This window comes from Anser anser, assembly GCF_964211835.1.
Source record: "Anser anser genome assembly, chromosome: 3".
NCBI classification, from domain to species: Eukaryota; Metazoa; Chordata; class Aves; order Anseriformes; family Anatidae; genus Anser; species Anser anser.
The window spans coordinates 80,649,434-80,666,229 of NC_139722.1; the positions used below are offsets into that span (position 1 = coordinate 80,649,434).

A 16,796-nucleotide genomic window follows, 5' to 3' on the forward strand; every position below is an offset into this window, starting at 1 on the left:
CTAGTTAAAAAATCAGTGCCCTGGTTAAGTGCACACTCTTTTAGTCAACTGGATCCTTGTTCTGATGTAAATATTTCCCCTGTAATCACACAATCGGGCAATTCTGTGTGAGGAACAGTCCAGTGATGACCATTCCAGCACTCAGTTATATTGGAAAAGGGTCACGGACAAAATTACAGTATAAACTACAGAGAGTTATTTAAAAGTTTTGGAAATCCCCATGTACAATTCTGGAAAGCCACTGCTGAGCTGAGCCACCGTGATACGTTATTAGAGCAAGGCCACACAGATGTCTTTCAAAAAGTTTAGTTTTGATGGTGGTTTTGGATCACATAAAATATCTCCCTTCTCGTGAAGAAAGATAGCCTTGTACCATCACCTGCACATTTCCAGGTAATTCTGCACAGTTCATAAAATGCAGTGGGTTTCATTCAGAAACGTGAGTGAAGGCTTCCTAACCTCTGCAGAACAGCAGGTGGTGCTGTTGTCTCTGACAAGTGCCTTCCAGTTTATTTTCTGGAGAAAAGAAAGTATGTGACCGTGGAGAAACAGAAAGGAAAGGAAAAGAAAAAGTATAGGAGAAGAAGATAGCTGCCATTTCCTGGATTTTCAACTAGTGAAAGTAAGAAACTCAAAGAGAAGAATGATAAATGCACAGAAAATCAGAAGGGCTATCTAAAAGAGAGACCAAATCTGTAATTTTCAAGAGGTGCTAGTACAGCGGAAGGTGTAAAAGCAATTAGGAGAGGCAGAGAGGCAGCACAGGCTGTATTTTGGATCTTCCTTCCCCATTGCTTTCAGGACACCCTGAACTCTGATGAGGAAGGTGCCGAATACTGGCAGTTCCCCACTGACAGTTCCCCACTGACTTTATAAGGAGCTATTGTCACCTGGAAGTGTATCTCAAGCCAAGCATTTGAAATCAGAGACATTGAAAAACCCTGAGAATTTTCAAAAAATAGTTTTAAATATTTGAGTGGGGAAGGAGGAAGAGCAGAATGAGGCAGGTAATGAGAAGCTGTGCCTGCAGAACCGGCCCTCTTGCACTCAGTGATGGACCGCATGCTTTCAGCTTTATCTGGGCTGTGCTGCACAGCTACCTTTATTATCTGTTCTAGCAAGAAAAGGAGCATGAAGGAAGAATGGTCCGAAGGTACCTGATAAAACAGATAATGCACAACAAAAAGAAACAGAAAGGTATCTTTAGGACAGCAGTGGTAGTATTGCGCAGTGACTTTACCCACACCAAGGTAAGAGATGTTCAGTCTGAAGTCCTTCTTTGAGCAGGATGGCTACATTTGTCAGAAACACACTGCTATCTGTGTGCTTTTTAGGATGTTTGCTATAAAAATAAAGTTGCTGTTCCAACACTAAACATCCTTCCCTCAGCAGCACATTTAAAGGCAGCGGGTGAAAAGCAGTTGAGTCCAATTGAACGTTCCCGGTGATGGGAATTCACAAATCTGTGCTATGTGGATTGTCACTAGGAGCTATAGGGAGGAAGTTAAGCTGGTAAATCTCTAGTTATACTGAATGCAGTGGAATGGTCTGGAAAAGATGAATTAGGAGAAAGAATTAGATGTAATCCTTTGCCATCTGTCCCTATTTTGCTAACCTACTTGACAGGGCACTGCTGAAATCTGCAGTCTTTTATCTGCTTCACATAGCTGAAGATCATTTGCTGTACAGACTGGAATCAAAAATCTTCCCAGTCACAACCTGCTTTCCCATTTGTTGGCCCTGTTTATTTTTTATTTTTTATTTTTATTAAAAATAAAGTTTAGGACTTTCCATTCAGCTGTAGGCTACACTGTTCATTCTCAACCTCTCCCCTTTGCTAGGACTCTGAGCCAGATGGTAAAGCTTAAATAGATTTTACTATTGGCTCAATAAAGAAGTAAAAGGGCTGTTAAAATGTACATAATCCATCCTTCTCCAGATTTCAGCCCAGAAAGTATGTATAGATGTGGAAGAAATGTGACAATTGAGAAAATGTCCATATGGCACCGCATAGTTTCTCTGTGACAGCCTTTGTCTCCAGGTCTTCATCCAGCAAATCATGTAAACATGAGCTTATTCTAAGTACACGCCTGAGTATTTTGCTGTTCTGGATTTTAGTGTACAGGGGATTCTATTGATAATGAACCAGATAAGAGGATCTGTGGTAGTGGGGAAAATACCCTGTGACTCCTGTATGAATATCTACCAGCTGCAACCCTGGGAGCCTTTAGTCATTTTAAATGCCTGGTGATATTACTGGGAGTAGAGCCTTACTACAGGAAGGCAGATTAAAACAATCCCAGATATAACCAAATCACAAAAACCAATACAGTTCTCACTTAGTTCAGTGAGAACAGAGCAAAATGCCAGTTTATTCTGGGGAAGGAAGAAAGAAGGAGGAAGGGGAGGGCACAGGGAGGGAGGGAGGAAGCTTCCACTTTGCTTCCAACTCCTAGGTATTTTTCTTTGCAGAGGTGAAGGTTTGCAAAGTCTTATCTTTTCCAAATGCGTGGTATGAAGACTTTTTTAGGGCCTTGGCTTAAGAAGATGCAGCATGGGCGAATAGCTTTTCTGTGGTGAGCTAAAGCAAATCTGCTATCCCTTCTGGGAGCACAGGCATAGCCTGCTACATACACAGAAGTTATTTTAGATTTTCAGATCAGTGGAGAAATTGGTCAGGCACTGGTTGAAAGCAGGTTTATTTCATCAGTGGGAAGTTTGGGCGTAAAAGACCCACACCACTGCTGCCTTCCATCTCCAACAGTCCTTTACATCACCATAAAGCAAAGGAAAAAGGTTTTTAAATATCCTCCCTCATCTTCCATAGTATTTTAGGTTAGGCTTAACTAACCTCACAAGGAAAAGGCAATAGGCACTTGTTTCAAGATGTAGTCTTCACATTTTGAATTGCGCATTTGACTTCAGAGAACTTTTTTTTAAGTCTATTTTGAATTTTCCATACTAAAAATAAAGACAGAACAACTCATCGGTTTAGCTGAGAACAGCAACTTTGAAAGCATTAGGCAAGAAGAAGCTCTGGTGTTTTGAAAGCAGCTCCTAATGCTGTTGTCTTTAATGGGGATGGCTAATCCTCTCTGTTTTCTCATATTCCCAGTGATTCTCTCTAAGTGGAAGCTTGCCAGTTATTCTGCAAAACTCCTGACTCACTCCAACATCATTTAGGGCCTTCTTAATTGATTGCAGGATATCTTCAAAGTCATAGGAGGGCTCTCATTTGATGCCGTAAAAGCTTTTCCAAGAGGCTACAATCTCTTCAGTTTTTGCAATGAGCTTTAAAGATCGCGGGATCAAAGGAGAAACCCCCAGATCAGCTCATTTGTAGAAATACAACTCTTTTACAACCTCCTTATAAAGGCAGTGGGTTTTGTTTTATTTTTGAACTTGGCCTTGCAGGTCTAATTTTTCCTGTCCTATATACAGGAATAATAAAAAAGAGGCATTTAGCTTGTTGCCACAACATTTCGTCTTTACTTCATCCCTTAAATCTTGGGCATGTAAAGAGTGATGCTGGTGGTCTTCTACACATCTAAGAGGTCCTCCATTAGAGTCCATTCAAAGCATTTTATAGACAGTAATGTGTGAAGCCTCAAAGCACACTACCGAGGCATTTATTACTACGTTTTTACACTCAGGAAGATGTACCACAATAATTACACAACTTGAAAACCCAAATAACTAGTCATCAGTATTTGGACAGTAGAAACACTGTAACGGGACCCAGCATTCGGGAGCTGAATGTACTTCTGAAAGTATGGCTCTCTTCCAGTAGCTGCCCAAAAATGGAGGCATCCAAAATAACTATCCATCTTTGAGAATCTTGACCTTAAAATCTTTTCTTCCCCCTCCACATCCTGCCATGATAGCTAATTAGTTCTCTTTTTTTATTCAGTGTCACATAAATCTTGAAAATTCCCACTGTAGAGGCATAGCACTGTATTGTAAAAAGAAAAAAAGAAAAAAGGAAAATGGAGATGGCATTTTCCAGAAGCGTTTAACCTTAGCCTAGTTTCCTTCTGGTTTCCATTGAAATTACTGCATAAATAAATGCTGAGCAAAGCTTTGCAGTTCTTTGGAGATCTCCCTGTTTTTTTTTTTTTTTTTTTTTTTTTTTTTTTAGTGGGAAAACAATTTTATAATACATAATCACATTGGAGTTATGTTTGTAAGCCCACCCTAGAGATCTCTGACAGTTCTGCACCAGCTGTGCTTTAAAAAAAAATGTTTTTTTTTACAGATCCTGGTGTAGATTTTTTCCTCACAAAAACATGTTGAAAACAAAAGCCACAGAGGAAACGCCTGCCTTTTGGTTAGCTCTGCAAGCATGTTCTCAGGCGATCTGTAGTAAGTCTGCTCTAGACTCAGTGTCATTACCGGGCTGAAACCCATGTTTCTTCTTTCCTTTTTCTGATAGAGCCCCTCATGTATCAAACTGTCCTGAACACCAGTGCTGATGCATCACTTTTGACACTGAATTTTGACACTGAACTAGTTCCATATTCTGGACTAAAATGTGCTGCTACTCTGAAAAACGAGTCTAAAAATAGTGTTGGGATGTGCGCATGGGTGGCTGTGTATGGAAGAGGAATTTAGCATTTCTCATCTCTTGATAATTTTATGTATAAATAAATGTATAAACATATATGTATGTTTATGTATATGTACGCAGTTTATATTAAATATATACTTTCCTCACCTAAACACCATTGAGGCAAGTTCATCCTGGACCCTTAAGAAAAGGAATGTTTGTGTAGCTGTTCATGTGTGCATCACTCTCATAAAAATGTAAGAGATGCTTGGTTAGTCACTGCTTATGCTGTGAAGTCCAAGCCAAAATCCTGTTCATGCTGGTGTGGAGTAATACAGACTTAAGAAAGAGTCATTTAGAAACAGAGCTCAACCGACTTCTGTCTGTAAAATGTTACATATAATATATATATATCTATGAAAGAAAAATACCTACAGATGATTATTTTTTTTATACTCATGACAACAGACTAAACCTTTCCTTTCTCTAAAAAAATACCTTCATAGCTGGCCATAATTTTGGTAAGATACGACATTTCATTAAAACTTAGCAATACTTTTTCACTGAGCCATTCATTCGGGACTTTGTTAGTAGCATATCAGACCTGAGAAATGAGGGAAAAATAAGATTAAAATAAGTAATCATGTCCTTAAAAAATAAAAATAATAATAATAAAAAAAATCTCTGAATTTTAATTCCTGCAATAATGCAATAACAGAGAAAATCCAGCAGATGGTGGAAGCAGACCACAGTGTGAAAGGAGTGTTGTGCATTTTCTCCAGCTATGGATATGAGCCCTTCAAGGAAGCCCCTGTCATTATTCATAATGCAGTGCTTAAAACAAAAATAGGACCAGAATTGTTTAGACCATGCATGTCGTGTCTAAAAACTTAGATGGTGTCATGTAAGACTGATTTTGACTTACATGGTAAAGACAAATATATTCTAAGTGGTGTATCTATATATTCTAATTATATATTCTAAATCTTAGGCTTCGTTTTAAAGCCAATTGACATCAGTGACAGTACAAAATTACTTAACTAATACACATGCTGGTGGCTGCTTTTATTCTGTGCCTAACAGTTGTTGAGGATGGACTGCATTTTGTCTTTTTTTTTTCCAAGCATTTTGATTTATTGTTCAGCTGGTAGCTGATGATCATACCTGCATTACCGAAAGCTGTAGCAGAGGGAAAAGACATTACACTTGCAGACCATATTTCCTCCGTGAGTGACAAGCCCCTGCAGAGCTCCCTATCTGAAGCAGCTTCCTCCCAGTGACAACCGAGAAGCCAGGAATATGTCTGCTGTAATCCTAAGAGATGTACGTTGGGGGGCTGACATCTTCTTTTATCTGCTTCATTCTCTAAACATTATCTCTCTCTAACTTCTGTGCCTTGCTTGTGGCATACCAAGATAGATATTAAACAGCTGAGAGATGATCCAGATCAGCAGCATCCTGAATTTTCTGCGTAGCAGATCAACTCTTACAGAAACCAGCAGCAGTGCAGGGTGTTGCTGCAATTTAGGAGGTACTTTCAGTGATTAGAATAGGCTTCAGAAATACCTGGACAGAAATGTAGGCAATGGGGAATGCCTGCATGTCTTGTTCCAAAGAAGCGTAGTAAGAGAGGAGGCACAGCAGCAGTGTCAGTGTGACGCACCGCTTCCTATCTGCAGTTCTGGCACCTAAATCTGCCATCCCACAAGCACCTCAAGCACTCCTTGGCCTTAGCAGAAGGCCCATAAAAACTCAGTCTCCAAATAGTTCTCAAACAACTGAGACTATTTTATTGCAGCAGGCTGAAAATAAAGCTGATAGGAGCTTAGGCCCTTTTCTGATTAGCGGCTGTCCTGTCATTTTTCCATGGGAGCACACATCTGAGCTACTCCAAGTGGGCTTATTTTGGTCGGTACTTTTTGCAGACCTAGTGGTAGTAGCTGGTGGATGCCCTTTGCTCATGCCTGAAGAGATTGCCATTGGTACACCACCTTCTACACCCTTCAGAGATGTAAAAGCGCACATTTACATGCATTTATACAGAGCACTTCCGAGGCCTCCCACGACAGCCAGGTATGTCACCCATCCTGCCCTTTGCAGCAGGCAGGGAAAGCTGCAGTGCCAACCTGATGTGTACCATTGGACATGCCTAGTACCTGTCTCATTATATAAATAACATACATCTTTTATTTTTCATTTCTTTTGGGAGCAAAGATATCAAGAAAATAGTTTGCATCCCAGAACATGGTATGTCCAGAGGAAACAGTCCGATACAAACGCTTTCTCCCGGTGGTAGTTCTGGGAGGTCTTTATTTCATCACTTAGAGGAGGCTTTGGCTTTCACTTGCTTCTTCTGTTTGTCTGTGATTCCTTTCATCACCGATAGCCACATTAATGATGCCAGTGCTCAAGGCGTCAGAAGATGTAAGCAGACTGAGCTGGGCTTTCTGTGCAATTGTTTCTGTGTTCAAGAACAGATATGCTGTGTATTTTCTTCATGTCCGTCGGCATTAGGAAAATTTCAAGAATGCTAAGTGCTGATTTGACTTTGCCATTTGGTGGCGATGCTGTGGTGATGATTCAAGTGAGTGAATCTGAGGATGGCTTGCAAGCAAATAGATCTGTATTCCCACTGCATGTGATGCTCTCCCTGACACAGTAACTCAATGCTTTAAACGCATCCAGTGACCAGCAGTCTGAGCGGCAGCCCACAGTAACCAGATCTGGGGGGAGAAGAGGCATTCCTATTCTCCCCACGGACAGTGGGGAAGGCAGTGTGTTCCCACTGCTTCTTTGCTAGTTGCCCCATACAGGCCACAACAGACCATTAGGCTGTGGACAGCCTCTGTCGTATTTGACCAAGACAGAGTGTTACTGGCTCTCTGTAGACAGGCCAGACCCAGACAAGAGCTGGGCAATTCACAAAGAACGTATCAATTCCCTGCAGTCTGGGTGTTACGTTTTCCTGTGCATTCAGCCTGTCTCAAAAGATCCAATACTCTTGAAAAAAGGTACATTTTCCCCTGCTTTCTGGCCTTCAGATAGAGAAATGTAAGTGACCACATGATTCGATCCTGGATTTCTTCCAAATCCTTCAAGTGGTGAGCTTGGCTTGACTGGGGCTTTCTGTGTCTTTATATTGTTTCTGTCAGGCCTACATTCAGCTGCTGCATTTTTGGGCTGTGTACAGTGGCAGCTATATCCATAATAGCCTTTTCCTTGGTTTTGGATACCTAAAAATGTAGCGTGAATATTCCAGAGGCATGTGCTGAAGCTGATGTGGGGCTTCCAGCAGCAACCTCAAATGCTCGCCAATAGTTTATGATCACTCTCTGCTCAAGTGGTTTCTTATTCATCATCTGATGACACTTTCCACTTGTAGATAATATTGAAAGATTTATCTTCTCTGTTTGGATGTATCTCTGCGTTTTGCAGGAGGTACTGAACTCGAGATACAGGTCAGCAAGGAGAACCTGTCTTTTTCTTCAGCATAGCATGCCTCATTAGCAATGTGTTACATACCTGCCTCTTTATTAAAGGTGGGATAATTCTTTGTCTACCCTTTCACATGTGTGATAGCTGCATCCTGCGATGATACCAGTTGTCCATATTGCATGTTCGTTCAGGAGCTATGTCAAGGACACGTATATGAAAACTGTGGAAGAAATGTTGTCGGATAAGTTACAGATCCCAACAGACTCCAGATGGATTCTGTGCCTCTGAGAGTGGGAATTGGTCATATTGTTTTAGGCTGCTGGGGTCAGTCCCAGCCCTGGGGAGATCACCAGACGTCTCACACAAGGTAGTGCAAACAATCCCAACGCCATTATGGCTTTATTCAGCTTTAGATCTGTTCCCTGACTCTTTCTAACTGACAGAGGAAGATGGGTTCGTGATGGATCACAGCTTCTGCCACACGATCTCTGCCTCCATCCCCAGGAGCCTTTAGCTTCTGGGCCTTTACGCTGATCCCTCAGAGCCCTTTTAATACATCTTGCTGACAGTGCCGGTGCTTTCCCACCTCACATCTGATCCCTGCAGTGCTCTCAGCCATCTGCCTCTTTTCTTTTCTTGGATGTGTGTGTCGGGGGGTAGTTTCTTTCTTTATCCAACAGTTTTTGACAATATTCTCTGCATCATGGATATATTTGTTCTTGTCAAGCTGGGCCTTTCCTCACCTGTAAGCGCTCAGCTGAACACTCTTTTAGTGCCTGTTGAAGTCACTTCTGTCCTTGGGAAGGGGTAGGTTGCCTGGCTTCTCAGCAGCACCCATACTGCCTATGTGACTTGTGGTAGCCCGTGACATTAGGAAAGATGCCTTACTTTTCCATTCCTTCTATTGCTCCAATTATTTTTTCTATTTCCTTTAATGCTGTAGTTATTCCTGGAGGCATGAGTTGTAAAGATGGAAATAGATGAAGGCAATTGTATGCCTGGAAGACATCCTCCCCTTCAAACACCTCCTGATATGCGTCCTAATGGCTTCATTACAGGGATGCTAGTGAATATTGCTAGCTCTGCATATTTTTATTTTTAATTTGTTCTGCTTACATTGACTGCATGAATTGTTTGCTTCAAACTTAGAGCCCTTATGTGGTGATGAATTCGCTGGGTACAGCTGAAAGCAGAGGATTTGGTGCTGCCAGCAACACTGATTTGACTTGCAATTTACTCTGCCTAATGGCACGGAGACATTGCATTGCTTTAATTCAGCTTTGCATGGTTATCATTCCTTTCCGTCTCTGGCGTAGTTCTGAGGAAGCCTTTGCAGCCTAGCACACTTAGTAATGTCCTACTGTCTTCCTAGCATTCATTCCCCTGATGGCGTGCTACTGCTGTCTCTTGGCACGTAGCGGAGAGTTTTATTTTTGCCCTTTTGCACCATATTAATGTCATCACCGTGCAAACTTTCCTACGCTGTGCACATTTTTCTCACAGCACCAAAGGTCTTCCCTGACGTCCCCTGCTTCATATTTATGCTTTTGCTTTTGATGAGGTTTTACGCTTATCAGTTCTACCCGGCTATGCCCACCCCACTGCTGCTCGGTTTTTGGCTGGGTGCCTTTGCAGCAGCTTTAGACACACCTGTAGTTTACCAGCAATGAGGACAGATTTTCTTTCAGCAGTCTCATTGCCCTTTTTTTCTCACTTACGAATCTACCACTAATTACTTCAGGTTTTAAGATCTCCTACTCCCATGAGTCAGCCATTTTCCATGTAGTTTGGCAGCATACCAACCTATTGTTTCTCCAGATTCTTGATTACACAACTGTGGGGCAGATACCTCCTGAATGTGTCATTTTTTTTTCTGAGGACTGGAAATGCTTCTGAGACATTTCTAGGATTTTGCATGGGGTTCTTCCAGTCTGCAGTTGGTATATATCCAGATGCTGCAGAAGCACATGGGAGCCACTGCCAAGTTCAGCTAGCAGTGTGAATGGGCTTATTTCGGCTTCCTGTTTACCCAGCCCCATGGCAATGTGTTAGATTTCTCATGTGACTCAAAAGAATGGCTAACAGAGCTATTGTTGATGCTTCCTCTTTCATTTTCTGCAGCTTTGGGACAGAAAGGCAGTGTGAACCCATGATGTTTTCTCCATACCTCTGTGTTCAGGGAAAGCGTGGGGTTGTGTCTCTTTTTTTTTTTTCTTTTTTTTTTTTCAGTCTTCACAGCTGCTCATGACATATACTTAGTCTGTTTTGCCACCACATTCAGTGTCCACACCAAATGTGAACCTGAAAGAGAAATAGGGAGCCAACGCTGGTTGCTGGCCCATAGCTTCTCTCCTTCCCTTCTCTCCTGGGAGTGCACAGTGGTAAGGAGCCCCCCTGCTTTCAAGCAGAGCTAGCTCCTCTCCTGCAGCTCACGCAGCCCACCCCAGAAGGAAATAGCCAGCTCTTCTTGGGGGTGCACCAGGCAGCTAGGGCAAGCCCCAAACAATGAACCAGGGAAGGGCTGCGGGAACTGAGACTGTGGGCTTTGTGCAGGAGTCAAAGCAAGAGACAGCTGTGCGGCCTGAAAGATGATCAGAAGATAAAATGGCAGAGGCTGAATTTCTAAAGACATTCTAATGCCAATTAGAAGCCTGAAATCTTCCTGGCTTGCCCTGCCCCAGAAATTCAGATCAAATCATGCACTGAGTTATTCCCACAAAAGGAACTGGAAATTCAATAGGTCAGATTGCCAGCTAGAATAAGTCCACTAACTCCACGCTCCCTGTCATCAGAGGACCTGGCCCCATGACTGTGAGCTGCAGATTTTCCACATGGCTCTTTCCCTGGGACTTGCATCATCACCCTGCACAACAAGGAGAGTCCAAGGTCACGGTGTAGGAGCTTTTTAAGGAAGTAAAGGAAAAGAACCAACAAAAGCTCAAGTTCGTGTCATTCACCTGGTTTAGTAGGGTTTTGGAGCAGTACCTTCCCACATCCTCAATCACCATGTGATTGGTGCCAGATCCTAGTGCCAAGTCCTTCAGGGGACACCGGCAATGGGTAAAGTCAAGGACCCACGGAGCAGCTGTGCCACGGCTTTGCTTCGAGCCAGTCCCGCCCCACCTACAGTGCAGCACTTGCAGAATCAGGGTACAGACACAGAAAGCCTTAAAAGCTGACTCCTGATCTACTTGTTCATTAATATAGAAAAGAATATTCTGCATCTCAGCCTTACAGTGAGGACCCCAATCATAATGTAGGATTTGTCAGACAAGCAATGCCAGTGGGAATGAGTTCTAGAAATTCTGCCTAAAATCCCAAGGGCATGCCGTTTGCCCCTAGGCAGAGAGGCCCCGGGCAGTTGTGTACATCAACTGCTAGGTGTTAAGTCACCCATCCAGCTGCATGTGTGCTGCTCCATCCATGAGCTTCAATGAAAAATCACAGCTGGGAAGTGCTGCTATGAAGAAGGATGATCATTACCTAACACACTTCTCTTAGCAAAGGCACAAATTCAGTGATTTACTAGTCCTTTCCCATTACTGACTACTGTGCTCTCATACACTGTATATCATATTAACAAAATAAGAGCTTTGGTGTGATCCCTCCCTGTCCCCTGCTGTCACCCTGAACCTTTTATGTGAGGACTGAAAATCAAAGCGGTTTATTTAAAAATTGACAGGATAGTAGGAAATATAAATAAATAAATAAATAAACAAACAAAAAGCCTTAAAATGAGCTACTAATTATTAATGTGAATGCTTTTCACATCCATCTCCTCCTAACTATCTCAATGGAATCACAGAGTCATGGAATGATTCAGTCGAACCTCACGCTGTGAGAAGATCCATTTGTCATAGTTCTTTAATTTTTTATCCATTTGTAAAGCATCCCGAAACCTAGCCAGCAATAAAACGGCAAAGAAACTGCCCAAGGCATCCTGTTAGAGGAGCAGTATGGGCTGTACTCTATTCTGCCACAGATTAGTCTAAATCGGTAGATGCTCCATGATGTCAGTGAAACCCAGCTGCTGAAATGCAGAGAAGAATCTGGCCCCGTAATCTCACTCCATGATGAAATTGCTAGTGTAAATAATGACTGGTGCTGTTCAGCTCTCTCCACACCCCCACGCCCCCCCAAAGTGCTTTAATGAATAATTAATTTCATGAATAAGCTTTAATGAATGACTGAATACACTTTAATGACCAAACTAGTAAGACTGTAAGTTAGAACACTTTCCCTCGTCCTTTCCTCACCTCCTCTACCTTCACTGCCTTCCTTTGCTCCCTTGAAACAGCAAATTGCCCACTGAACTACCCGGCAGTCACATACACAGCCACCACATCCTGGCAGGGATTGTCAAACTGCAAAAGCGGACAGTTTATAATTCCAGGAAAGACGTTGTATGTTTGTTTTAAAAGTGTAACCTATGTTGCAAAATGCGTGTGCTGAAAAAGAACAAACCTTTAAGCATTTAATTCCTTCTATTTTTTCCCCCTTGAGATTAAAATCCATTCATTTCAGTCAGGCCATTCAGAGGAAGGCTGTAAAATGAACGACACAATTAACCAGTTAATATAGCACATATGGAATTTTAATTCCAGCTGAAAATCAGACAGGCTTTTCTAAAGCTGTTCACTGGCAAAAAAAAAATATATATATATATTTAAAAAAAAAAAGAAAAAAAAGAAAAAAAAGTAGTATTTGAAGACAGCCAATGCATTTCACTTTAGTGATAATTTTTGGTTGGGTTTCCCAGTATTTTAAGTATTACTGACTAAAACTTCTTGACTTCCATCAGTAGAGGGCAAATATATCATTACAGATGGAAGAAATCAGGAACACAGCAAGACTAAGGACCCAGTTTTGCAAGCTTACAACGCAATCGCAGAGAACTGAGTGTTTGCTCATCTTACTAAATGCTATAGGAATCAGTCTGGAGACAATTTTTCTGAAATGTCTTCCAAGTGGCTCAAGCACAGAGTTCAGAAATGGAGGCGCCTCCAGTCAGGCAGTACTTCTGAAAATACTTAGTCATGCATCCAAAGTCATATGAATAACATGTACCTGCTCCAGCAGCAGTTTTAACCAAATGCTTTCTGACCAAAGCAATGGGGTTTTATGGGTGCGGCTTAAAAATTAATCAAAATAAACAAATAAAACACCCCTTACAGGAGAGCTGGAAGGCAACTGGACAGTTTGCTATCTGATGAACTTGAATGTCTCTGTAACCAGTCCCTCCTGTTCGGTCCTGCTGGCCACCCATTTCTGTTCTGCTTGTATTGACACACTCTGCAGGCTTTTAACCATGTTACTGAGTCAGGTAACACTAAAAGATGACCCATTAGCCAGCTAGATTAAACAAGAGACACCAAACAGCAGATAATAGCCAAAGGGTAGGGAATGAGAACAAGTCAACATTACTCAAGGGGTTAGCAAGATGTTCCAAAATTTAATCTCAGTGTTCATGTAGTTAAGTAAATATTCAGTCAACCCCCATTTTCACAAGCCTTGATCACATGAGGTAATCATTTCTGGGGAAAAAAGCCACATTCCTCCAGCACGGATTTTATGTAACAAAATACTCTCCCCCCCACACGCGCTCCCAGGCTTCAGCAGTGATTTCATCTACCTGCATTACTTTCACTTCCCCTTCATTTCTCCCAGATCCATATGTCTTTATCACAGGGAATGCAGCAGGAAGTGCCATGGGTTTGTTATGAAGAAAAAAGGCCCAAGAATATGCTGGAGAAAGAGGGAAAGGTTAAAAAAGCATGTGTTTAGAGTGTTGAAATCCCCTGGCATTAGTCTATACCCCAGATTACCTCAATTGTACTCTCTTCTTTCCTTTTTGTGAAGACCAAAACAACCATATTAAAAATATGCTTATCAGTATAAATCTGTATTTTTTTCTGTGTTTTCTTTTCCTTTTTTTTTCTTCAAGGACTGAACTTTGTGAACCTGACTTGCTCTTTATACTTTGGTTTGCATGTGGGAGGTTTTTATTTTTATTTTTTTCCTTTCCTCGTTTCTTATTTTGTTCTGAGTGAGGGGGTGAGGAGGAACTTCCTGATCTGGACTAATGGAAACCTTTGAGGGTTCCCTCATACCACATTATGTCAATCACATGCACTTCACTGGTTGTGCAACTCCTGTCGCTGCAACATTACTCTCAGCCTTATCAGGCCCACCTAATCGGTGGGAAAGAAATTAAAGGTGAACACAATCAACAAGTGGCGGCAGGTGTTTGCAGAGATCAGGAGCATCTAAACGTTGAAAAGTCGTGAGGCCATTTTCTCTAAGAGTTGCCCAAATGGAGCAGAAGGATCACAAAGTCTCGCGGCACTAGTGGCACACGCAAGATGGAAGATGTGCACCACAGTTTTGGCTTTTTCTTCCGTGTCCCATGTGCAATGTGGATCAACAGAGTTGCTGGCTATCCAGGGGAGAGGTACAGGCATTGCAAAACCCCTGGAAGCCCCTTTCCAGGGCACTAGTGCAGTAGCTTAGGCCAGCAGTTAAGAGAGTCACATGCCAATCTTTCACTGTGATTGCTACACAGGACCGATTGGGAAAGAAGGGAACAGTCTAGTTTTTCCAGTATTCCAGCTCTTGCCCTCTTGGGGACTTGGTGCTGAGGCAAGAGCCACTGTTCTGATCCTTTGTGTAACCACGCTGCTGGCCTTGTGCTCAGAGTCCCTGTTAACCTCTCAAGCCCCACAGCATTTCACACTGCAGGTCTCCAGTATGGTCCTCAGCTGTTAAGCATCAGGCTTCGATGTGAAACGCAAGCATTTTGTTTTTATTTGTTTATAAAGGTCCCATCACAGCCTCCCTGGCCTCATATAATAATCAATAAAATACACCAGCAAAGGCCTGCACGCAATTAAGTAGACTTGTTACAGAGTTAAACTGCACAAGACCTCCAAAATCATCCTTTCTGGTCTGAGCCAGCACAGAGCCTGGCATCCTGCTCTGACAGTCAGCATATTTGGAAGCAAATGAGGGACCCATCACTGATGTCTGGCAGTCTTGGAAGTGTAATATTACAAAGACTCATAAAAGTGCATCTCAGAGCGTCTTGCTTCCATGCACCACTTCTTTCTTTTTTTCCCCTTTTAATTATTTGATGTCTTGACTGCAGGAAACATCCTGCCCCCTCACTCCCCCTTGGAACAAGAGCAACGGTGTGACAGAATCAGAGTCCCTTTAACATTGGTGTGGTTTCAACATCGCTGTCCCACGTCCATTGCACCCCGTGTCACCGCACATCTGCACCGACCCTCTGCATGCCCCTCCCGGTGCTGGGACCACCTTGGCAGGATGCTGCCCTCCGTCCAGCACTGGTGAGCAGCCACATTGACACCCATCCAGCAGGAGAAACCCATGAGCTGTCAGGTTTCCACACCCAGCATCAGCAGGGCCCTGGCTTGAAAGTGCCGCGGCCAGATGGAAATTCCCATTTGGAGAAAACCCTCCGAAGTGCACGTAACCGTAGGATGTTACTGGGCAGAAACAAGTAGAGGAGGCTGTTTATGTCTTTAAAGCCTGTCTCTGCTCTAACTTGACTTCAGGCCTAGTTATTCCTGTTGTGCTTACTGCAATAGCTTACCACTGTCAACAGGAGGATTTATCAGGGCAGCCAAGAAGCAACTGACTCAGCACGGTCAGGGCTTAAGAGCTCCACGAGGCTGGACAGAAACCGGCACGGAGCACGGTGTCACCAGCACTCAGCCCGGTGTGGCTGCGGGGGGAAGCTCTTCTACAAAATCAAGGGGAATTTAAACTCCCTTCCCAGCTGAAACCTCCCCATCACTCTGGACAAAGATTGGAGGCTGTTTTAGCCTGGCTGGTGTTTAATACTCCCCGCCCCACTCAGTGAGGCACAGGAGACATGTGGCACGGCAATGTCAAGCTTTAACATACTGTTTTCCCACAGTGCTGAATCTTGACCTGCAGACCGTGCTCGCCACCTCTGCAGCAAACTTCTTGAGTGGGTTAGACCCACAGACCTTCTCTTCTCCCCTCCACATTACCAACCTGCTGCAATCTCCTAATCTCCCTGTAAAAGAGGTCAGCAAAATGAGGATTAAAAAACAAAAAACAAAAACCCACACCTTGTGGCATCTCTTCCACAATGCACATGCTTCTCATAATGGCAGGTGTAGAGAAAATCTGTAGGAAAGGTGCATGAGGTACTCCCTCCACAGTGCCTAGCTGGGAGGACACTATTCCTGCATGTTTTCCTGGGCTGACATTTCAAACACGATGCTTTGAGTGGGATTTGTCTTGCCCTGCTTTAGAGATCTACATCTGAGCCAGTCACCCTTCATGTTCAATGGAGAGAAGTAGGCATGTCTGGGGTGTGAATCATCTGATTTACTTTGTACATCTCCTTAGACTCAGATGAATCACACACTAGAAGTGCTTATTTTTCTCCATTGACTATAAAGGGAACTGAGATGAATACTAAGATACAGACGTCTACATTTGGTCAGATGACTCTTACCCTCCACCTCCTGGGAAACAGCTTCAGGTAACGTCCTCCGCATGGGCAGTCACTGCCTTGCCTCTCGCTGTCACTCACCCATGCCAGCGCCTAAAATCAGGGCAGCTGTTCACTCACGCTCCCACCCCAAAATCTGCTACACACCCAAAACCAGTATGGATATCTGAACACCCCTCTTTGCTGGAAGAATCTGCAGAAATTAATGGGGACTGGGGAATGTATTACTGTATTGAAGGAAGTCCCAGAACAGAAGGGTAAAATTGGAAGAATATGCATGGTAAGAGTTACCATTATTGGCGTAGAAAA

General features: G+C 42.9%; 1 protein-coding gene across 1 annotated transcript in view; it reads right to left on the bottom strand.

The window, feature by feature from the left end:
• The window catches only part of LOC310896989 (uncharacterized protein), a 51,608-nt gene that overhangs the window by 3,092 nt on the left and 31,720 nt on the right, over positions 1-16,796 (bottom strand). Inside the window, exon 7 of the mRNA XM_083830066.1 lies at positions 13,614-13,726. Coding sequence (XP_083686192.1) covers positions 13,614-13,726 — 113 coding nt within the window. The remainder of the gene's footprint in view (positions 1-13,613; positions 13,727-16,796) is intronic.